Source organism: Argiope bruennichi, chromosome 3 (assembly GCF_947563725.1).
Source record: "Argiope bruennichi chromosome 3, qqArgBrue1.1, whole genome shotgun sequence".
NCBI classification, from domain to species: domain Eukaryota; kingdom Metazoa; phylum Arthropoda; class Arachnida; order Araneae; family Araneidae; genus Argiope; species Argiope bruennichi.
The window spans coordinates 70,910,439-70,928,414 of record NC_079153.1 but is presented as its reverse complement, the minus strand read 5'-3'; the positions used below and the strand labels follow the sequence as shown (position 1 = coordinate 70,928,414).

The 17,976-nt window shown below is 32.6% G+C and overlaps 1 protein-coding gene across 1 annotated transcript in view; it reads left to right on the top strand.

Annotated features, from left to right (window-relative positions):
* The window catches only part of LOC129963140 (uncharacterized), a 49,012-nt gene extending 37,458 nt beyond the window's left edge, over positions 1–11,554 (top strand). Inside the window, exon 10 of the mRNA XM_056077241.1 lies at positions 9,490–11,554. Within this exon, the coding sequence (XP_055933216.1) occupies positions 9,490–9,639 (150 nt within the window). The 3' untranslated portion in view covers positions 9,640–11,554. The remainder of the gene's footprint in view (positions 1–9,489) is intronic.
* Positions 11,555–17,976: the final 6,422 nt, after the last annotated feature.

Below are 17,976 nucleotides of genomic sequence, written 5' to 3'. Positions count from 1 at the left end.
GTTTTTATGAAGTGCGGAATGGGAACGAGAAATATTGTAATAAATTTATATAAATTATGTACTTTAATTTCAGCTGAATATTTGAATATTTTTAATGAAATTTGTGTTAACTTCATCTAAATTTAAGTTAAGTAGATCGAAAAAAAATTTTTTTTTCTCAGTATATTGTTAGGTATCAAAAACACTGTTATGTACACACGTGGACAATTGCTTAGGACGGATGACAATAGCAATGATATCAGCCGCAAAAAGGCAGGGATACAAATGTGGAAATTAGCATAAGTGTGGTATGCATTAAGACGTGTGTGTGTGCGCAAATTTTGGATTGCTGAACTTTTTCGTCGCGTGATAGCGCTGATAAGAGATATCAAGGAATTAACGCTTATTGAATTTTGTTGTTCAAACGCAAATTTTAATTCTAAAGTATCAATGCAATTTTCGGTATATCTTCCCAACATTTTTTGGATGATTTTACACTTATCAATATCGCAATTGGTGGGAATAACACTGGCTTTGCATACTTCTTCAGACGAGGGTAGGTTCAGTCTCTTGCCTGATTGTCGAAGACAGTTGATCTAGTGTGAGAATGATATCGCATATACACTGGTGGGCAAAAATTAAGGACGAGTGTCTGACTCTGACATTAGCATATCAGTGGAATAAAGAGGTATAGAAGATTACCAGTCAGGAGATTAAATAGGTTGAGGTACGGTAGCACATGCGCAGATATGCAGCTAAAAGTAATCGGAGAATGTCGGAGTGAGAGAAAACACAGCGGCGGTGTAAGCTCAGCATTTCTGGGAAAGCGATTGCTCAGTTTATATCAGTTTAAACGACGCCGAGTTACTGCCACAGTGTGAAATGTCACACATTCAATCTATTAGCCGACATCAGGGTTTTTTTACGGAAGGTCGAATCGTTGGAAAGATAGAGGAACGTCGAAGTGTGACTGTGGAGTTTGACATTGCTTACAGCATCGTTTCACGACTTCGGAGAAAATTTCAAGCTACAAGAACAGCTGCCCGACGGTTCAGCAGTGGTCGTCCATGAGCAATCACGCCAGTGGACGACCGGTATATTGCCCTATAGGTCAAAAGGAACAGGCGGCAGACAGCGAGAGAAATCGCTGGACATATGGTGTTAGCGATAGGACGACCGATATGCGTTTTGCCGTGTCAAGGGGCTGAACAGTAGTGGTCTGTTTGCACGACGACCTATGCTGTACTTTTACTTGTGTGTGTACTTTTAGTGCCTGCTCATCAGGAAAGGCCTTTTCTTTGGTGCCGGGAACACCAAAATTGGGCTAATAGTAACTGAGTTTGAGTACAGGTATACTAATTAGGTAGTAAACTTGTACTCTTTATGGATGAGAGCATATTTAGTCTTAAGTAGTGATTCTAGGTACATATACATCTGTAGATAGCGGGAAACCCTACAATATCAAAGAAAGGGATCTGATTTCTAGGTCGCAATGTTCTTGGTTGGGGAGGCATCATGTTTGGTAGCTGTACCGACCTTCACATCTTAGAAGGCAATTCAGTTACTGAGGCCTGCTATTGTAACAAGATTTTCCTTCCGTATGTGCGTCCTTTTAGAGGCGCTATGGTTCTGCAGTTCCTTTTCATGGACGGCAGTATGCCACCTCATTGCACAGTAGCTGTTGAAGAACTGTTGGACAATGAGGATATTGAACGCATGGATTGGTCGGCTCTGCGGATCTAAATCCCATTGGGCATGTAATTGACTTTCTAGGGAGACGCTTAGCAGTGCATAACATACCGCCAGTGATGATTCTGGAACTCTGATTGGTAGTACAAACGAACGGACAGCAATACCTCAACAACACGACAACCTCATAATCAACCTGGCCAGGCGATATGAAACCTGCATAGCAGTCAGGGGAGATCATATTCTTTACTAAAGGCTGGATGTGTCTTGCAGGACACCTGTCATATGGATGTTTCGGCCATCAACCCATTTTGCGCCATGCTACTTTTTCAGTAATCTCTTTTTATCATTTCGAATTCTTTTTTGGTAACTTTTGCTTATATTACTCATGTTCGTACATTTTGGAGATATTATTGTATTTGTGTTGATTTGGAAAGCTTTTGCACAACATTATATTGAAAAACCATCTCATTCTTAATTGTTGCACATCAGTGTAAGGCAGCAAACACAAGAAAAGACACTGATATTCTACAAGTAGTGTGATGCTATGGGCCAGACATCATGCTGAATGATCGTACTCTGGCATTAATCATATTCTTCTGCCTCATATTTGCATGTGCAGCGGCCAAACAGGCGATAAATGACTGTTTGTTTCGCCAGTTGGCGATAAGCGTCAATCATACCTTTGGAGATAAACTTTGCTCTCCAACGGATACGGAGTAACTCACTTCCTGCCTTCACCAGATGGCTTAGAACTTCTGCCTCGTGCTGGTAGATGGAATTACGGCCAATGTATCATGATATATATTTGTTAATTTAATTTCTAATTAAAATTTATTTTTCTTATTTAAATGGCTGGCAGTTTTTATTAAGTAAAAATGTTTAATACTTTAATTTAAAGTAAATTTGGCAATGCGTGTTAAACCACGCACCAAACTGGTGACTCGGGACTTTCGTTTTTACTCTTCTAAAATTTGTGAAGTCCAGCCTCAAAATTTCTAAAATATGCTGAAATCAGATTTTGGTGATTGAGCTCTTCAATAACTTTTCGTAATGGATTATTTTGGATTATTGTGCCTAGAAGTAATGCATCACGGACCAGTTATGTGCTCAAATTTTCTGTTCATTTCTCTGTGATTGGTCAATATTTTATTTCCCCATTATTTTGGCGAAGAAATCGTATTATTTATATTCAGTATTATTTTTCGTGTTATTTTTTGTATTCGAAGTATTAATTTCTTATTACTTTCGTTTTGGCTACCATGTTTACTATTATGATTTTTAACTCCTAAATTTTTTTAAAAACACATGTATTTAAATAATCATAAATTTTTCTGATATTCGTAAATATTGTAAAAATTACTAGTTTTCCACAACGAGAAACCAAAAATGCTTAATTCTGAAAACGAAACTGTCAATGCTGACGCTCCGACAGAGTCGCAGGTGTCCCATCTTTCGGTGAAAATACCACCGCTGTGGAGGAACAATATAAAATTATGGTTCATTCAAGTGAAAAGCAATTTCGCTCTAGCTAAAATAACCAATGATCTTACAAAATACAATCATTTGATTGCAACTATTGATCCGGAAACTTTAACAGCGGTAGCTGAAATTTTACTCGCACCTCCCGACACCAACAAATATGATGCATTAAAGACTCGACTTATAGCCGAATTTTCCGCTTCGTAAAATGAACAAATCCGTCGACTGCTTTCGGAACTACATTTAGGCGCCGATAAACCATCGCAGTTACTTCGAAAGATGCGCGAACTCGGTGGTGGCACAGGCATAAAAGACGATTTTCTCAAAACTTTATGGCTGCAAAGACTACCGTCAGAAATACAGGCAATTTTATCAATAAGTTCTGAACCCCTGGATAATTTGGCCAACATGGCTGACAAAATTGCCGAGGTCCGTATTTCCTCAACAGATAGTAGCGTCTTTGCCGTAAGCCGAAGCGCGGAAAGTAATGCCATGCGGAAAGCTTCCACTCTGGATGAGTTGACTGCACTCCGAAGCGAAATCGCCGCTTTAAGTAAGCAGGTACAACGGCTTTCCCGCGACAGAAGCAGAGGTCCTTTCCATCGGAAAAACAGACAGCGCAGTTTTTCGCGTGGGCGTTCCGGTGATCGTGAGAGAAAATTCTGTTATTATCATTCGCGTTTCGGAGAAAAGGCACTCAAGTGCCGATCGCCATGTGCGTACTCAACTAACGCGGATCCGGAAAACTCGCAATAGCGGCTGTCGATCAACCTACATCGACGGCAGCCGCGCAATCGTATCGTTTGCATGTTTTTGATAAGAGATCACATTTCAAATTTTTGATCGATTCTGGCTCTGATGTTTCATGCATACCACTCAATAAAAACCAAAAAAATCTAAAACCTGATTCTCTGCAACTTTTTGCAGCTAATAACTCCAAAATTTATACTTATGGATCTAAATTATTAAATGTGGACTTAGGTCTCAGGCGAAATTTTCCATGGATATTCTTAATTGCTAATGTGCCTGTTCCAATAATAGGGGCGGATTTTTTACAAACCTTTGACCTATTAATAGATCTCAAAGGACGCAAACTTATTGATAATGTAACTAAATTTACCCAACCCGGAATAATTTCAAAATCAACAAATTATGCATCTCTAAAACTTATTTCTGGTGAATCAATATACCATAAAATTTTGGAAGAATTCCCAGAATTAACAAAATTAACATTTGGGTTAAAACCTGTTAAACATAATACGGTGCATTTTATCGAAACAACCGGTCCGCCTTTCCATAGTAAACCTAGAAGGCTAAATCCAGAAATGTATGACGCCGTCAAAAAAGAGTTTCAATTCATGATGGATCAAGGCATATGCCGGCCATCAAAATCACCTTGGTCATCTCCCCTTCATGTCGTTACCAAAAGCTCAGGCAGCATTCGCCCTGTGGGTGACTATAGGAGATTGAATGCTTGTACGGTACCGGACCGTTATCCTATACCCCATATCCAGGATTTTTCCAATGCACTCCACGGGAAAAATATTTTTTCAAAACTTGATATAGTCCGTGCTTATTTTCACATACCAGTCCATCCGGATCAAATACAAAAAACAGCAGTTTGTACACCATTTGGACTGTTTGAATTCCCATTCTTAAATTTTGGACTATGTGGGGCAGCACAAACTTTTCAGCGATTCATGAATGAAATCCTGGGAGATATTAAATTTTGCTATGTTTATTTGGATGATATTTTAATATTTAGTTCCAGCCAAGAAGAGCATAAAGCTCATTTACGAATCGTACTAGAGAGATTGAATACATATGGACTAACCATAAATGTTTCAAAATGCATATTTGGCGTCTCAGAAATTCCTTTCTTAGGTCATTTAATTACTAGTTCGGGAACTAAACCTTTACCCCATAAAGTTGAACCGTTTCTCAAATATCCACAACCAAAAACAGTTAAAGATCTTCAAAGATTTTTAGGTTTTTTAAATTTTTTCCGTAGATTTTTACCGAATATAGCAAAACATCAGGTTCATTTAACTTCATATTTAAAAGGCGCGAAAAAGAATGATAAAATGAAATTGGACTGGTCAGATAAAGAAGAATTCCAAAATTGTAAACAATTAATCGCAAATGCTGTTTTATTGGCACATCCAAAACCAGATGCCACATTAATTTTACAAGTCGACGCTTCAGACTTTGCAATCGGTGGGTCATTGTCTCAATTAGTTGATGAAGAATTGCAACCACTCGCATTCTTTTCTTGGAAACTCTCCCCAGCTGAAAGAAACTATAGCGCTTACGACAGAGAGTTATTAGCAGCTTATGCTGCCATCAAACACTTTAGGCATATGCTTGAAGCTAGAAATTTCTCTTTGTTTACGGATCATAAGCCATTAACTTACGCTTTCCAACAACACTTGGACAAATGCTCTCCGAGACAGGCTAGACAATTAGATTTGATTTCTCAGTTTACCACCGATATTCACCACATAAAAGGCTCTGAGAATATATTAGCAGATGCACTTTCGAGGATAAACGCAATAAACATGCCAAATCCCATAGATTATAACGAAATTGCACAAGCACAACAAATTGATTCTGAATTAAAAAATTTAATCGATAATTCTGCAACATTACAATTTAAAAGAATTGCTTTTCCAAATTGCGAAACTCCCATTTATTGTGATGTATCAACAGGTACAGCTCGACTTTATATTCCTGAATCATTTCGTCAACAAATTTTTGCATCACTACATAATTTATCTCATCCTAGCATTCGCAGCACTTCAAAATTAATTCGATCGCGTTTTATTTGGCCTTCCATTCGAAAAGACTGCAACAATTGGGCTAAACATTGCATCCCGTGTCAAAAATCGAAGGTAATTCGCCATACTAAGACCCCAGTAGGAAAATTTGTAGACCAATCGCAGAGGTTCGAACATGTGCACCTGGACCTTGTTGGCCCTCTACCTCCTTCTCAAGGAAACTATTATTGTTTAACAATGATAGATAGGTTCACGAGATGGCCAGAAGCCGTACCAATTCCAGACATGACAGCACAGACAGTAGCGCAAAATTTTTTTAAGCACTGGATAACCAGATTTGGTTGTCCTGTAAGAATTACTACTGACCAAGGCAGACAGTTTGAGAGTGATTTGTTCCGTGCTCTCTCTCAACTACTAGGAATTAAAAGGGTAAGATCTTCTCCTTATCATCCTCAGGCCAATGGTCTGATCGAAGAGTTCCACCGTCCATTAAAGGCAGCTTTGAAAGCCTACAACACAGATCAGTGGTCTGCAGCACTGCCCACCTTGTTACTCGGATTCCGGTCCGTCTTCAAAGAGGATCTACAAGCGACGACAGCTGAGCTGGTGTATGGCAAGTCTCTGCGACTACCAGGAGAATATTTCGATCCAACACCTGGAGACGCATCACCCAAGCAGCTTGTGGAGGACTTAAAACGTCATTTTGCATCGATGAGACCAGTTCCAACTTCCTGTCATGGACAAAGAACTATCTTTGTACATCCTCACCTCAGCGAGTGCTCACATGTATTTGTGAGACATGACGGTGTACGCAAACCCCTACAAGCCCCATATGATGGACCATACAAAGTTCTTGTCAGACGAGAGAAAACGTTTGATCTCGAGATCAAGGGAGCTTCCCATACCATCTCTATAGACCGTCTGAAACCTGCTTTTATTATTCCTCCTGAGTGTTCCAGTATACCACCAGCCAAACAAGAAGCAAGTTCTACTACTGAGTGTACCAAGACACTTCCAGCTAAGGCATCCATCGTCGTTCCAGCAAGACAAACAACTCGCACAGGGCGACAAGTTCGACCCCCACGTCGTTATGTCCATTTCCAATGAGACTGCGGAGGGAGTGTGCAGCGGCCAAACAGGCGATAAATGACTGTTTGTTTCGCCAGTTGGCGATAAGCGTCAATCATACCTTTGGAGATAAACTTTGCTCTCCAACGGATACGGAGTGACTGACTTCCTGCCTTCACCAGATGGCTTAGAACTTCTGCCTCGTGCTGGTAGATGGAATTACGGCCAATGTATCATGATATATATTTGTTAATTTAATTTCTAATTAAAATTTATTTTTGTCATTTAAATGGCTGGCAGTTTTTATTAAGTAAAAATGTTTAATACTTTAATTTAAAGTAAATTTGGCAATGCGTGTTAAACCAGGCACCAAACATGTTTCAGGGTGCTATCAGTGATAAATTTGTTTTTATAGATGACTAGCGACATGTTATCCAACAGTCTCCGCCCATGAGTGCCTAGAGATCGAGGATATTCAACGCCTCGAATGGCCAACACATTCTTCATATCTACATCCAACCAAAAATGTTTAGGATGCTTTTGGGATGAGTCTCATTTGCAATTGTGTAATAAGGAAACTCGCCCATTTTCTACTCTTCCCCCCCCCCTTCTTTATAGATTAGTCGAGTTTCGATTTACGAGACCATTGTTGTTTTTCCATGATATTCCCGAATTTCAGCGAATGAGCACGCGCAAGACTATTGTAACTGCGTGGAAGAATAGAATGCAGTTCTCTGGCAGGAACATTCAGTCTGTGGAAGAAGCATGGATGTACTTGAGTTTTTTTAATAGTTTATTATTTGAAAAACTGTCAGCTTATTCAAATTAGATTAGAGAATTTTTTTAAACAATGAACTGCTCAAGATCCATTTTAATACGAATCGGATAAAAAAAAAAGTCAATTCTGATTTTCTGAATGGGTTCAAGAAGTTCAGTAATATGGTGGAAAACAAGCACTTATTAGGTATGCCAAAATAGGAAATCAAAAACGACTGTGTGCCAGTTCAAAAGTGTCATCATTGTTCTTGAACTTGGTATCTAAAAAGAATACAGGAAAATATAGCTTGTCAAATCCGAGATCCTCAGGTTTAATGTCCGAAAATAAACTGATTTTGAACTTTTTAGTTAAAGAACAATTATTTAAAGCTGAATTTGTATGGCCATTAAAATTTGTTGTGTCACATTCGTCCTTTAATGCATTCAATGATATATTAGAAATATTTTCTCATATGTTCATTAAAAGTGATATAGCTAAAAAATAAAGGTTAATCTGTTCAAAAATGTATCTTATTTGTTAAGGATTAATTCCATGAAATCGATGGTTGAAAAGTGTGCAAGAGTTGCAGAAATTGATGCCCAAATACTTGGAGAAAATGAATACATTAAAAAAAATTGCTTTGTAATGTTTTGTTAAGTAATTATTAAATAATTTATATCATGATAATAAAAAGGTTTTGTGTTTTTTTTAACTCGAGTTCTTAATTTTGTGTGACCTATAGTTAAATGGCATGAGGTATAATACCTCTTCCTTAATATATAAAATCTCTTTCTAAATTCTAGATTACAGATAAAGAGAATTTTTTTATATGCAAATATAAACCTTATACTATTATTTTGAATAAAGTTACATTTTTGCTTGCTTTCTTCGCTTCTTAAGATCATATGGCATTATAAATAACATGAGTGCTATTTTTGCACTTGCCTGTATCTTCAATATGCATAAATTGGCAAAAACGGGTTGCCTTGTCATCAAAAAGTACATTCAATTAGGGAAAACACAGGGATTTCCCCCGCCTCCCAGATTTGAATAGCAACCTTGCAATAGAATTTTTCTTCTACATGTTGATGTAACACAATTATTATACCACTGATCAATTAGTATTTTACTCTTTCGTTGCAGGTAATTAATAGCTTCTCTAATCACACAGTAAAAAATTTTATTGCCTTCTCTGATTCAATTCCTCTATTTATTTATTGATTGATTGTTATGGAGAAAACAATATTATCTCCGTGGATGGTTTTAAATAAATGCTGCACATAATGTCTTCCATTTATATAAAAAGAGGGGAGAGTTATAAAATATTTTTCTCTTTCTCCATTTAAATCACTGTTTAAAAAAATATTGAGATTTTTTCTTTCTAACCCATAAATCTAACAGAAAAATCAAGTTTTATCTCTAAAGATTTTTTTTTAAAAATGTATAAATTATTGAATAATTCATTTATCATGTACAAACTTTAAATTTTTGAATCATATTTATATTTTCTAAATTGGTAAACATATAGAAAAAAAAAATTTAAATATTTTTTAGAGGATTTCCCCCCCCCCCTCTTTGGCATAAATTTTCTTACTAAATAACATTTTTCCCATTTGTGTTAATTATTCCTCTGCATTAAGAACACATTGTTAAATTTTATTTTTCCTGTTAATATTTATTATATTTCATGAAATTATAGCAAAGATTATATTTAATAATTTGTTTAATATTTTGCAGATTGCAGCATCTAACAGAAACTTTACATCTACAAATTGTGGTCATGTTTTTTGTAATACTTGCATTAAAACCGCCTTCTCTAATTCTCACACATGTCCCAAGTGTAGAAAAAGGATCACCGAAAAACAAATTCATCCTCTTTACTTTTAAAAATCATTTTGTTAATGTGTAGCTTTAAGAAAATTGATTGGATTTCATTTATTCAACCTTTTTCCAAAAAGTAAAATGAATAAAAGATGTATTATACTTGTTGCCTTAAATAGTTGAAATTGTATTACATTATCGTCGTTGCATCTCTCGTTTTTTATACAGGGATTCTAATATTTTGTATCATTATTTTTCCATATAATTTAAAATGTATAGTTGCAAAGTAAAATATATTCAGTTGTCCAATAGTAATATTCTTGTGAGATAGTTATTTTTTTAAAAAATTAAAAATTTGAAGTTATGTAAATTTTTCTGTGAGAGAATATATGTGTATAAGCCCAATTACTTGAAAAGAAAACGTTAATTATGAATCTACCTTTCACATTTTAATTTTTGGTTTCTTTCTGAAGATGGAACTTACTAAGCTGCCCACAGAGGGAAAATGCATTAGCTGTCTTATTTTTTGGCAATCATGTTTTTGTTTTATTTTTTATATATTTACTTTAGAAAACTTATATTCTGATTTTAATATGTGCCATGGAAATTTCTTTTGAGATAAATTACTTTGGATATACTGTTTTACATTTAATTTTTGCTGTTTATATATTTTTGTCTTCTATAAAAATGTTAGTGTATATTCATATTGATACACATAGAATACTTTTTTAAAATTTTGGATCCTTTTTATGGTTTTTAACGACCTGTAATAAGTGTAGAAATTGCCTCGGACCAGTTGAGAAAGTAATTTAGCATTGATAAACATGGAATTTTTTCTAGTGTTTGCTCAAATATTAATAAAATGTAATATATTATTTTATATAAATAACCCTTATTCCTTCAAATGTTGTTACACTTTAGATTCAAAAGTATTTCATATTGTTATATTAAGCTCATAAAAAAAATAATTCTCTTAGGAATTTTTTTTTCTTTTTTTTCCCCCACAACTGTTGTATTGTAAAAATGATTGATGAAGATTATTGTGATTATTTTACGTAAGTAGATCTAATTTGTCTACATTAAACATATTTGTTATCCAAAGTTATTGTAACTTTAACATGATTTCCAGGCATCTGCTTTTTGAAATCCATGAAGACTATAAAAAATTAAACATAGTCCTTCTTTTGAACTTTTCTTTTTCAAAAAATGAATATGTATTTTCCTGAAACAATTAGTATTTGAAAAGAGATTTGTATTGAAATTCTTTTTTTAAAAAAATCAAATCGGCTCTCTTATCACTTCAACAGATATTACTTGTAATTTTAGAACTTTGTTTTGACTTTTGAATAAATGGAATGGAAAAATATCTGTATTAAAAACCGAGGAGAAAAATACCTGCAAAAATTATGTTTATCTATATTAATATTATTTTCTTCATATATTATTATAATTTGATTTCTTTTTAATTTCGGCTTATATTTTGTTCCACAGACATGATATTTCTGGGTAAATAAAGAAAATTTTAGGAAACGAAATTCTTATTTTTTATGGCTATTTTCCTTTTTTCATCAATGGCACACTGTGTTCTTTTCTTAAGATAACATACCTTAATTACTTCAGTGTTAATCAATTATAAATTAAAAAAAGTGTTTTGTTAATTTTGGCTTAGAAACTTTATGAATTGGTTGAGGCTATTTCTTTTAGTGATATTTTTTTTTAAAGCAAGATTTCATATATCATCATTAGAATGTTATACTGATTTTAAAAAAAATTCCTGTGGTTTAATCCACCATTAAAGAAGATATTCATTCAATTGCCAAGAAAGAATACTCTTGGCAATTGGTATTGTATTTTTTTAATATCATTTATCTGTGTGCTTTAGTGAGAATAAAAGATATGTAAAATGATGTATAAATATTTTAATGTTGCGATTATATTTTGTAAATAATTGTGGTTTAAATGATCAATAAATGATTTTGAACTTTTTAAGTGTATGATTTTTAATTATTGCCAAATCATTTTCAAATTTTATGTTGCTTTTCCTATCTGTAGTCATCATAATAAATGTGAAGAATTACTTTCTTTAATTGTATTGCTGGAAAGGTTTATTGAATTCAATTTTTTCTCCCACTCCCGTCTGATTTCATAATGGAAAAATGAAAACCATCTTTCAACATATTGTAATATATCTTGTGTGGAGGGGCGGGGGGGGGGACTTACAAATTTGAGAAAGGATAATATCCAGAGTGGAGGGTGGAACTTAAATTTAAGCAACCATTCATATTTTAAAATATGTAATGCAAATTCTGCCTTTTTTTTTTTAAATTTAAAAGAATTAGGTTTTCATATTCAGTTTTATTTTCTCGTTTCTGAAACAAATTTAATTTTAAGTACACAAAATTGCAATATTATTTATGCAAACGATAAATATTGGAAAAAATGAAACAAAGGAAACTTACTACTTATATCATTTGCTGAAAGACAGTTTGAAAAGAAATAAACAACTCTCTTCAGCCATATTTTGCCATTTGTGCATGATGTTAAAGGTATGATACATTACCAATAAATTAAAATATGAGCTATTAAGTATGTACAAGTTACTTTTGGTGACCAGTTAGTTTGCCAGGAATACTGGTTATATTTTGCAATTTAGTCTCTTACACATAACTAGAAGTTGATAATTACTTTGAAAGAAATATTTTTAAGCCTGAAATTATATGAGATAATTATATCTGTTTTGTTCTTTTTGCATGCAAGTCAATTAGAATCAAATATCATGATATCATAGAACTATTAAAAACATAATTTTCAGGATATGCTCCCTCCAACTTTTGAAATATATTAATTTCATCTTGTGCCTCATGTCAATTACACAGATATTAAACAGAGTCCTTTTCTCTTTCATTTCAACAATGGAAGAAAATCATATAAGATAAACGGTTTGAATTTCAGTTCAATAGCGAAATATAGTATTGAAAATTATGCAAAGAAATATTTTTTAAAAGATCATCAAAAATTTGCACAACAGGTAAACTAATATAATTAAAAATACATTTTTTTTTTTTTGAATTTTAAAATGATGTAAAATGTTTGCAATAATATTTTTGGAAGTTATTGTGGGAAAAAAACAATCTTTTAATTTCAAAAAAGAAAAAGATAATCCTTTAAAATATATCTACCAAATTTAGTAGCTCTCAGTCAAATAGTCTGGCACATATATTCTTTTTTATTAAAAATAGAGATAAAAAACCAACCAATTTCGAGTTGCCATAGAATTCACAGTCATATTTTCCCCTAAAAATCTTGAATCGCATGCTGCAATTTATATTTATTGACGTAACAACTTCTGCCTGCGTAAATATCATTACGCCTCACAAATTTTATGTCGAGTTCGAATCGAGGTGTTTTGACGACAGTCTGATAATTTTACTTAATTGCATAATAAACATAAAGCGTACTGACTGATTAGCTATGCATGAAAGGTGATGAATAAAGCTGACTTAATTCTTTTGGTTATTAAGGGTGAGTGTTATAGTTTTATTTCGCGATAATTCTCGAAACTGGGTGGTAAAATAGACAAGCGAACATTGCCGACTTATCTAGAGATCGTGAGCTTTCTTGTGATACAGATTTTGGCGATATATATATATATATAATATATCATAAAAACTTCCTTTTTCTGTTGCGTATTTTCTTTCCTCTTCCCACATTTTATTTGGCTCTTTTTATACATTTTCTTTCTTCATTTCTTTTTCAGAAAAAGAGTAATGGGAGAAAATTATGTAAAGCAAACTGAATTAGAGGCTCCGAACAAAAAAAAAATTGCCCTCTACTTAACACCACGATATACATCGAAATAGATTTAGAGACCCGCTTACATAACTCGAGCTACGAGGCGACCGCCTCCACCTCCTGTGCGGAAAATCGCCACTGCATGTCTTACAGTTTATTTAACATATAGTAATTTTGCCGTAAGATACGATGATATAATAAAGTTTGGATAAAATAAGTGAGGAAAATATTTCGCCATTTGGAGTGTACGAGAGTTTGTCTAAATTAACATTTCTTTGTTACTGTTTTCGTGAGTAGACTCGAATCATATATATATATAATATTTTAAACTTTAATTTCAATTTTATTAATTTCCAAGGTTTTATCTTAATTTAGCCTATAGTAACTTCATTCTAAAATATTCTCTTATTTCGTGATCCAATTCCACTTTCTCTATTTAATTAATTCAAGAGAGATTTGTAGAATTGCTGAATCGGCTAAAAGCCTGACTTTCCCACATTCCGAGTGAAGGGACAAAATACCGCTGACGAGACAAATTCTTTTTTAAAAGATCCCTGGTTTCCCTTACCTCGTCGACACGTGTAGCAAAAATCCCTATCGAAATCTTAATAATATATTAGCACTGTAAAGAAATATTTTCCCTATCAAAATCTCAGGTTATATAAGACGACGGATAATTTATTTCGTTCTTCTTTCCGAACTTCTGCTTTTGCAACGTGCTGTGGCGGACGTGCTTTGTCAGCGCCTTCTTGTAAATAATAATGCCTGCTTCTCACATATGAATTAAAACGACGCCCACGAATTCGAAAGTCTCTTCACTGTCTTCGAAACTGCATTCTGCTTCACATAAAAATATGCTTACACACACACACATGTATATAAAGTACTACATTGAATAATATAGAAACACTTAATTAAATAATATAGAAAAACTATATTGTACAATATAAAAAAATCTATGTTGCCCAGTATTAGGAACTATATTCTACAATATTGAAACCCAATATTAAATAAAATGACAGAAGTCTTACATTTTATACTTTACCAATACTGTAAATCAGTATTGTACAGTATTATCTTTTTTAAATTTTACATTATTTTACAATATTGTGTTCTACTTGGCTCTTGAAAAAAAATGCAACATAGGCTGAATTTTATAAGAATTTTGAAATCAATTAAACCAATGAGATAATGTGGATTATAAAGCTTTTATTGAGGAAATTTCCTTTGAATTATAGGTATTATAAATAATATCAGAGTTCCAAGAGTAATTAATCCTCCAGAGAGATAAAAACCTGCATCGTAATTTTTAGTAAAATCGTGTAATGCACCTAAAATGGAAGTAAAACAAAAATATTGCATTAAAGAAGTAAATACCAAAAATACAAAAATATTTCCTTTTTGGAATTGGATTAAAATGTTTGGTCATACAATATGAAAATACTGAATACAGTTATGCAAAACTGCGGTCAACAGAGATGCGATTTCCATACTTAGCAACGAATATTGAAAGTTCACTTAAAATATGCTGTGTAAGGATAAGTCGGGTAAGGTAACGAATTAGAAAATTGCGAAAATTTTGTAGGGATAAACAAGTTATACATAAAAGAAAAGGAAATTGAAAGTAAACGCTTGAAGAAAATAAGCGAATCATCTCCATTAGAAACATAATTAAATCATTACCGTTTCATTTATCAGTTAAATATATATGACAAGTCTAGTTACGAATTTTGAGTGCAGATGTCGATAAGGTGTAAGGAACTGTTAAAGACTATGAAAATAAAAAAGCATTGTCCCTCGCCATATTTATTCTTTTCCATTCATATATTGTTATTTTTCCCCGTGTCCAAATGTTTTGAAATGTATATCATCAAGATTCGGTATCCACATTACTGGCATTTTTCTTCCTATACTTTGAAAAAGAGATAATTCAATTCTAACCCCATAATTTCAATAGAATCTCGAAATGTAATCAACATGAATATTATTGATTTTGCTACTAAAAAAAATAATGTAGTTAAAGATAGTTTTAGAGTATTAAAAATATTCGCTGCATACACGATGCATACGCACTCACACAAATAAATAAATAAAAATTATCATCTGGATAAAGCACTTCAAAACGCAAATCAGTGGCCTATAGGTTAATGCATGGTATGACTGAGGAAAATGAAATGGAAGGATGATTGTAGGTTATATCTTCTGATTGTGTATTGTACGCTTTACCTACGAATTGTCTCACTGCTGGATGTGTTCTTCAAAGCAATACGCTGACATGGCTTAGTTTCCCGTGAAATTGTTCGAATCAGGCAGCTTTCCGTCCTCTGTACAGCTGAGTCTATTTTCAATTTCAAGTGTTTCAAGGTCGGTTTGACTAATAACAGATGTATTTGTTTTTCTTTATTAAGAGTCCTTGGCTCGTAGAATTTGTTTGATTATGTTAGATCGCGTCTGATTAGATCCATGTCCCCATCTTTCAAAAATTTTGGTTATTTTCACAAATTATGCTGTTAAAATAATAGTGTGACTTTAATTCTAATAATTTGTATGTTGTTTATAAATGTCTGTGTGGCGATTTTCCGCACAGACGTTGGATGTAGTAGCCTCGTAAATCGAGATCTAGGAGACCTCAAAATCTAGCGCATTGCTAAATTGGCGGGATTTTTTTTTTTTTCCGTCTTTCTTTTTGTTGGTTGGTTTTGACCAAATATTTTCCTTATTATAAAAAAAGGGGGGGGGGGAGGAAAGGAGAAAATTGAATGAAAGTTAAAAGAGTCAAGCGAACATAGGAAGAAATAAGCATGAATAGAAATGAAACCTAAAACAACAAAAAGTTTCAGGTCAATAAATTATGCCAAAATCAGTGATATTCGGGAAATTTTAAAATATAAAAATTATAAAGTATTGAAAAATCACTATATCAAAACCACTTGTTTTATGAAATTGCAATATGTTTAGCATATATGACTGGGACATTGTTATTAACTGTGTAATATGGCTACCAAGGCAACGATCCATTTTTTTTTCTTTTACCAATTAGACAACTTATTTTGATTTACAAGGATCTTGTACTCTAACACATTCTAATTAAAATTTATTTTCGTTCAAAATTCAAAATGTTTTTATTAGGATTTATTTATTTCAAATTTTTTAGCATATCAGTGAAAAATTTTTTTCTTTTGCTTATTAATTGACAGACAAATAAAGAATTTCCAGATATCATGAAATAAACAAAAAGAAAATCAACTTTTACGAGTAATGCCACTCTCGCATCCTTTTCTCCCTCCACAGAGAAAAGGAAGCGACCCCCCCCCCCGATCATATGTCTAAGGGATAGCATTGTACGGACATTTCAGCATATATATATATATATATATATATATATTCGTTTCCTGTCTGCCCACATTTGTACTATCCACTTACTGGGATATGTAAATATGTTTTTTTTTTAATTCAATTGTTGAAGATAGACAAATTTAAAGACAGTTCTTGACATCTTTTAAAGTGTAGATACAAACAAATGCAGTTTTTGAAAATTTAAATTGCATTTTCTTCAGTTACATAAATATTTATTAATTTCCATTTTTGAATGATTTAAAGAAAACCTTGCAACTTGTATATCTGAAACTAAGCCTGCTTTGAAAGAGGAGAACTAAATTCTTATTATTTTATTATTTCACGTTTTGTAGTATCAAATATTTATTTATAAACCATTATTTTTTAACTATTTCTAAAAAAATTCAACAAATATAAGCTATTAATAAATGTTCGTGATAAAATAAAAAGGAGCATTTATTCTATTTGACTATCGTGAAAATAATCAGAAATCGAAATTCAGTTAAAGTTGGATTTCGAAGCATTTTCTATTTATATCAAAATAATTTCTTGTCTATTATAACAATTTTAGTTGCCAGAATTAATAGGATTTTACTCTTTTCCAAACGATCACCTTTTTTTTTTTTTTTTTTTTTTTTGAATAAATCTGCGAAATATTTATTCATTAATCATATTTTTGGTACGCGTTTAACTCTTTCTCTTTCTAATAAATTAAATTCTTTTGAGATTTTTTAAAATGGTTATTTTGGAAGATTTGGTTATTAATTTAATAATCAGAGCAGAACAGATTGCTAATTAATAAGACGATAAAAACCAGAAATTGGCATGAAAAGTTATGCTTTTTAATGATATTATTTAAAATTTAACAAGTGAAGGCTTTGTTAGCTTATTTAAAATTTCAGTCTCGAGGTATTTATCATTTGCTATATTTATAAATATATCTAAATTTTTTAGTATTAAAACTATAGTAAAAATTATAATCATAATGATGCTAGTTTTTCACTGGTAACTGCGTATAAGAATCATTAATTTTAAAAATTATTTTTAATTTTTTAATAAATAGTGGTAGAGCTTTGTTAGCAGATTAATGAAATTTTTAAAAAAATATATCATAGAAATTTAATAATTTCAATATTTCTATATTGCTGCACTCATGGATCTTTATAAAAATGTGCAAAAGTTTTCTTTTTTTTTTAAATTTTTGCTTTTTATTTCATGATTTATTCTTTATCGGTCTTTAAAAGTGCTCGATAAAAAGTTTAAGAATAGATTTAT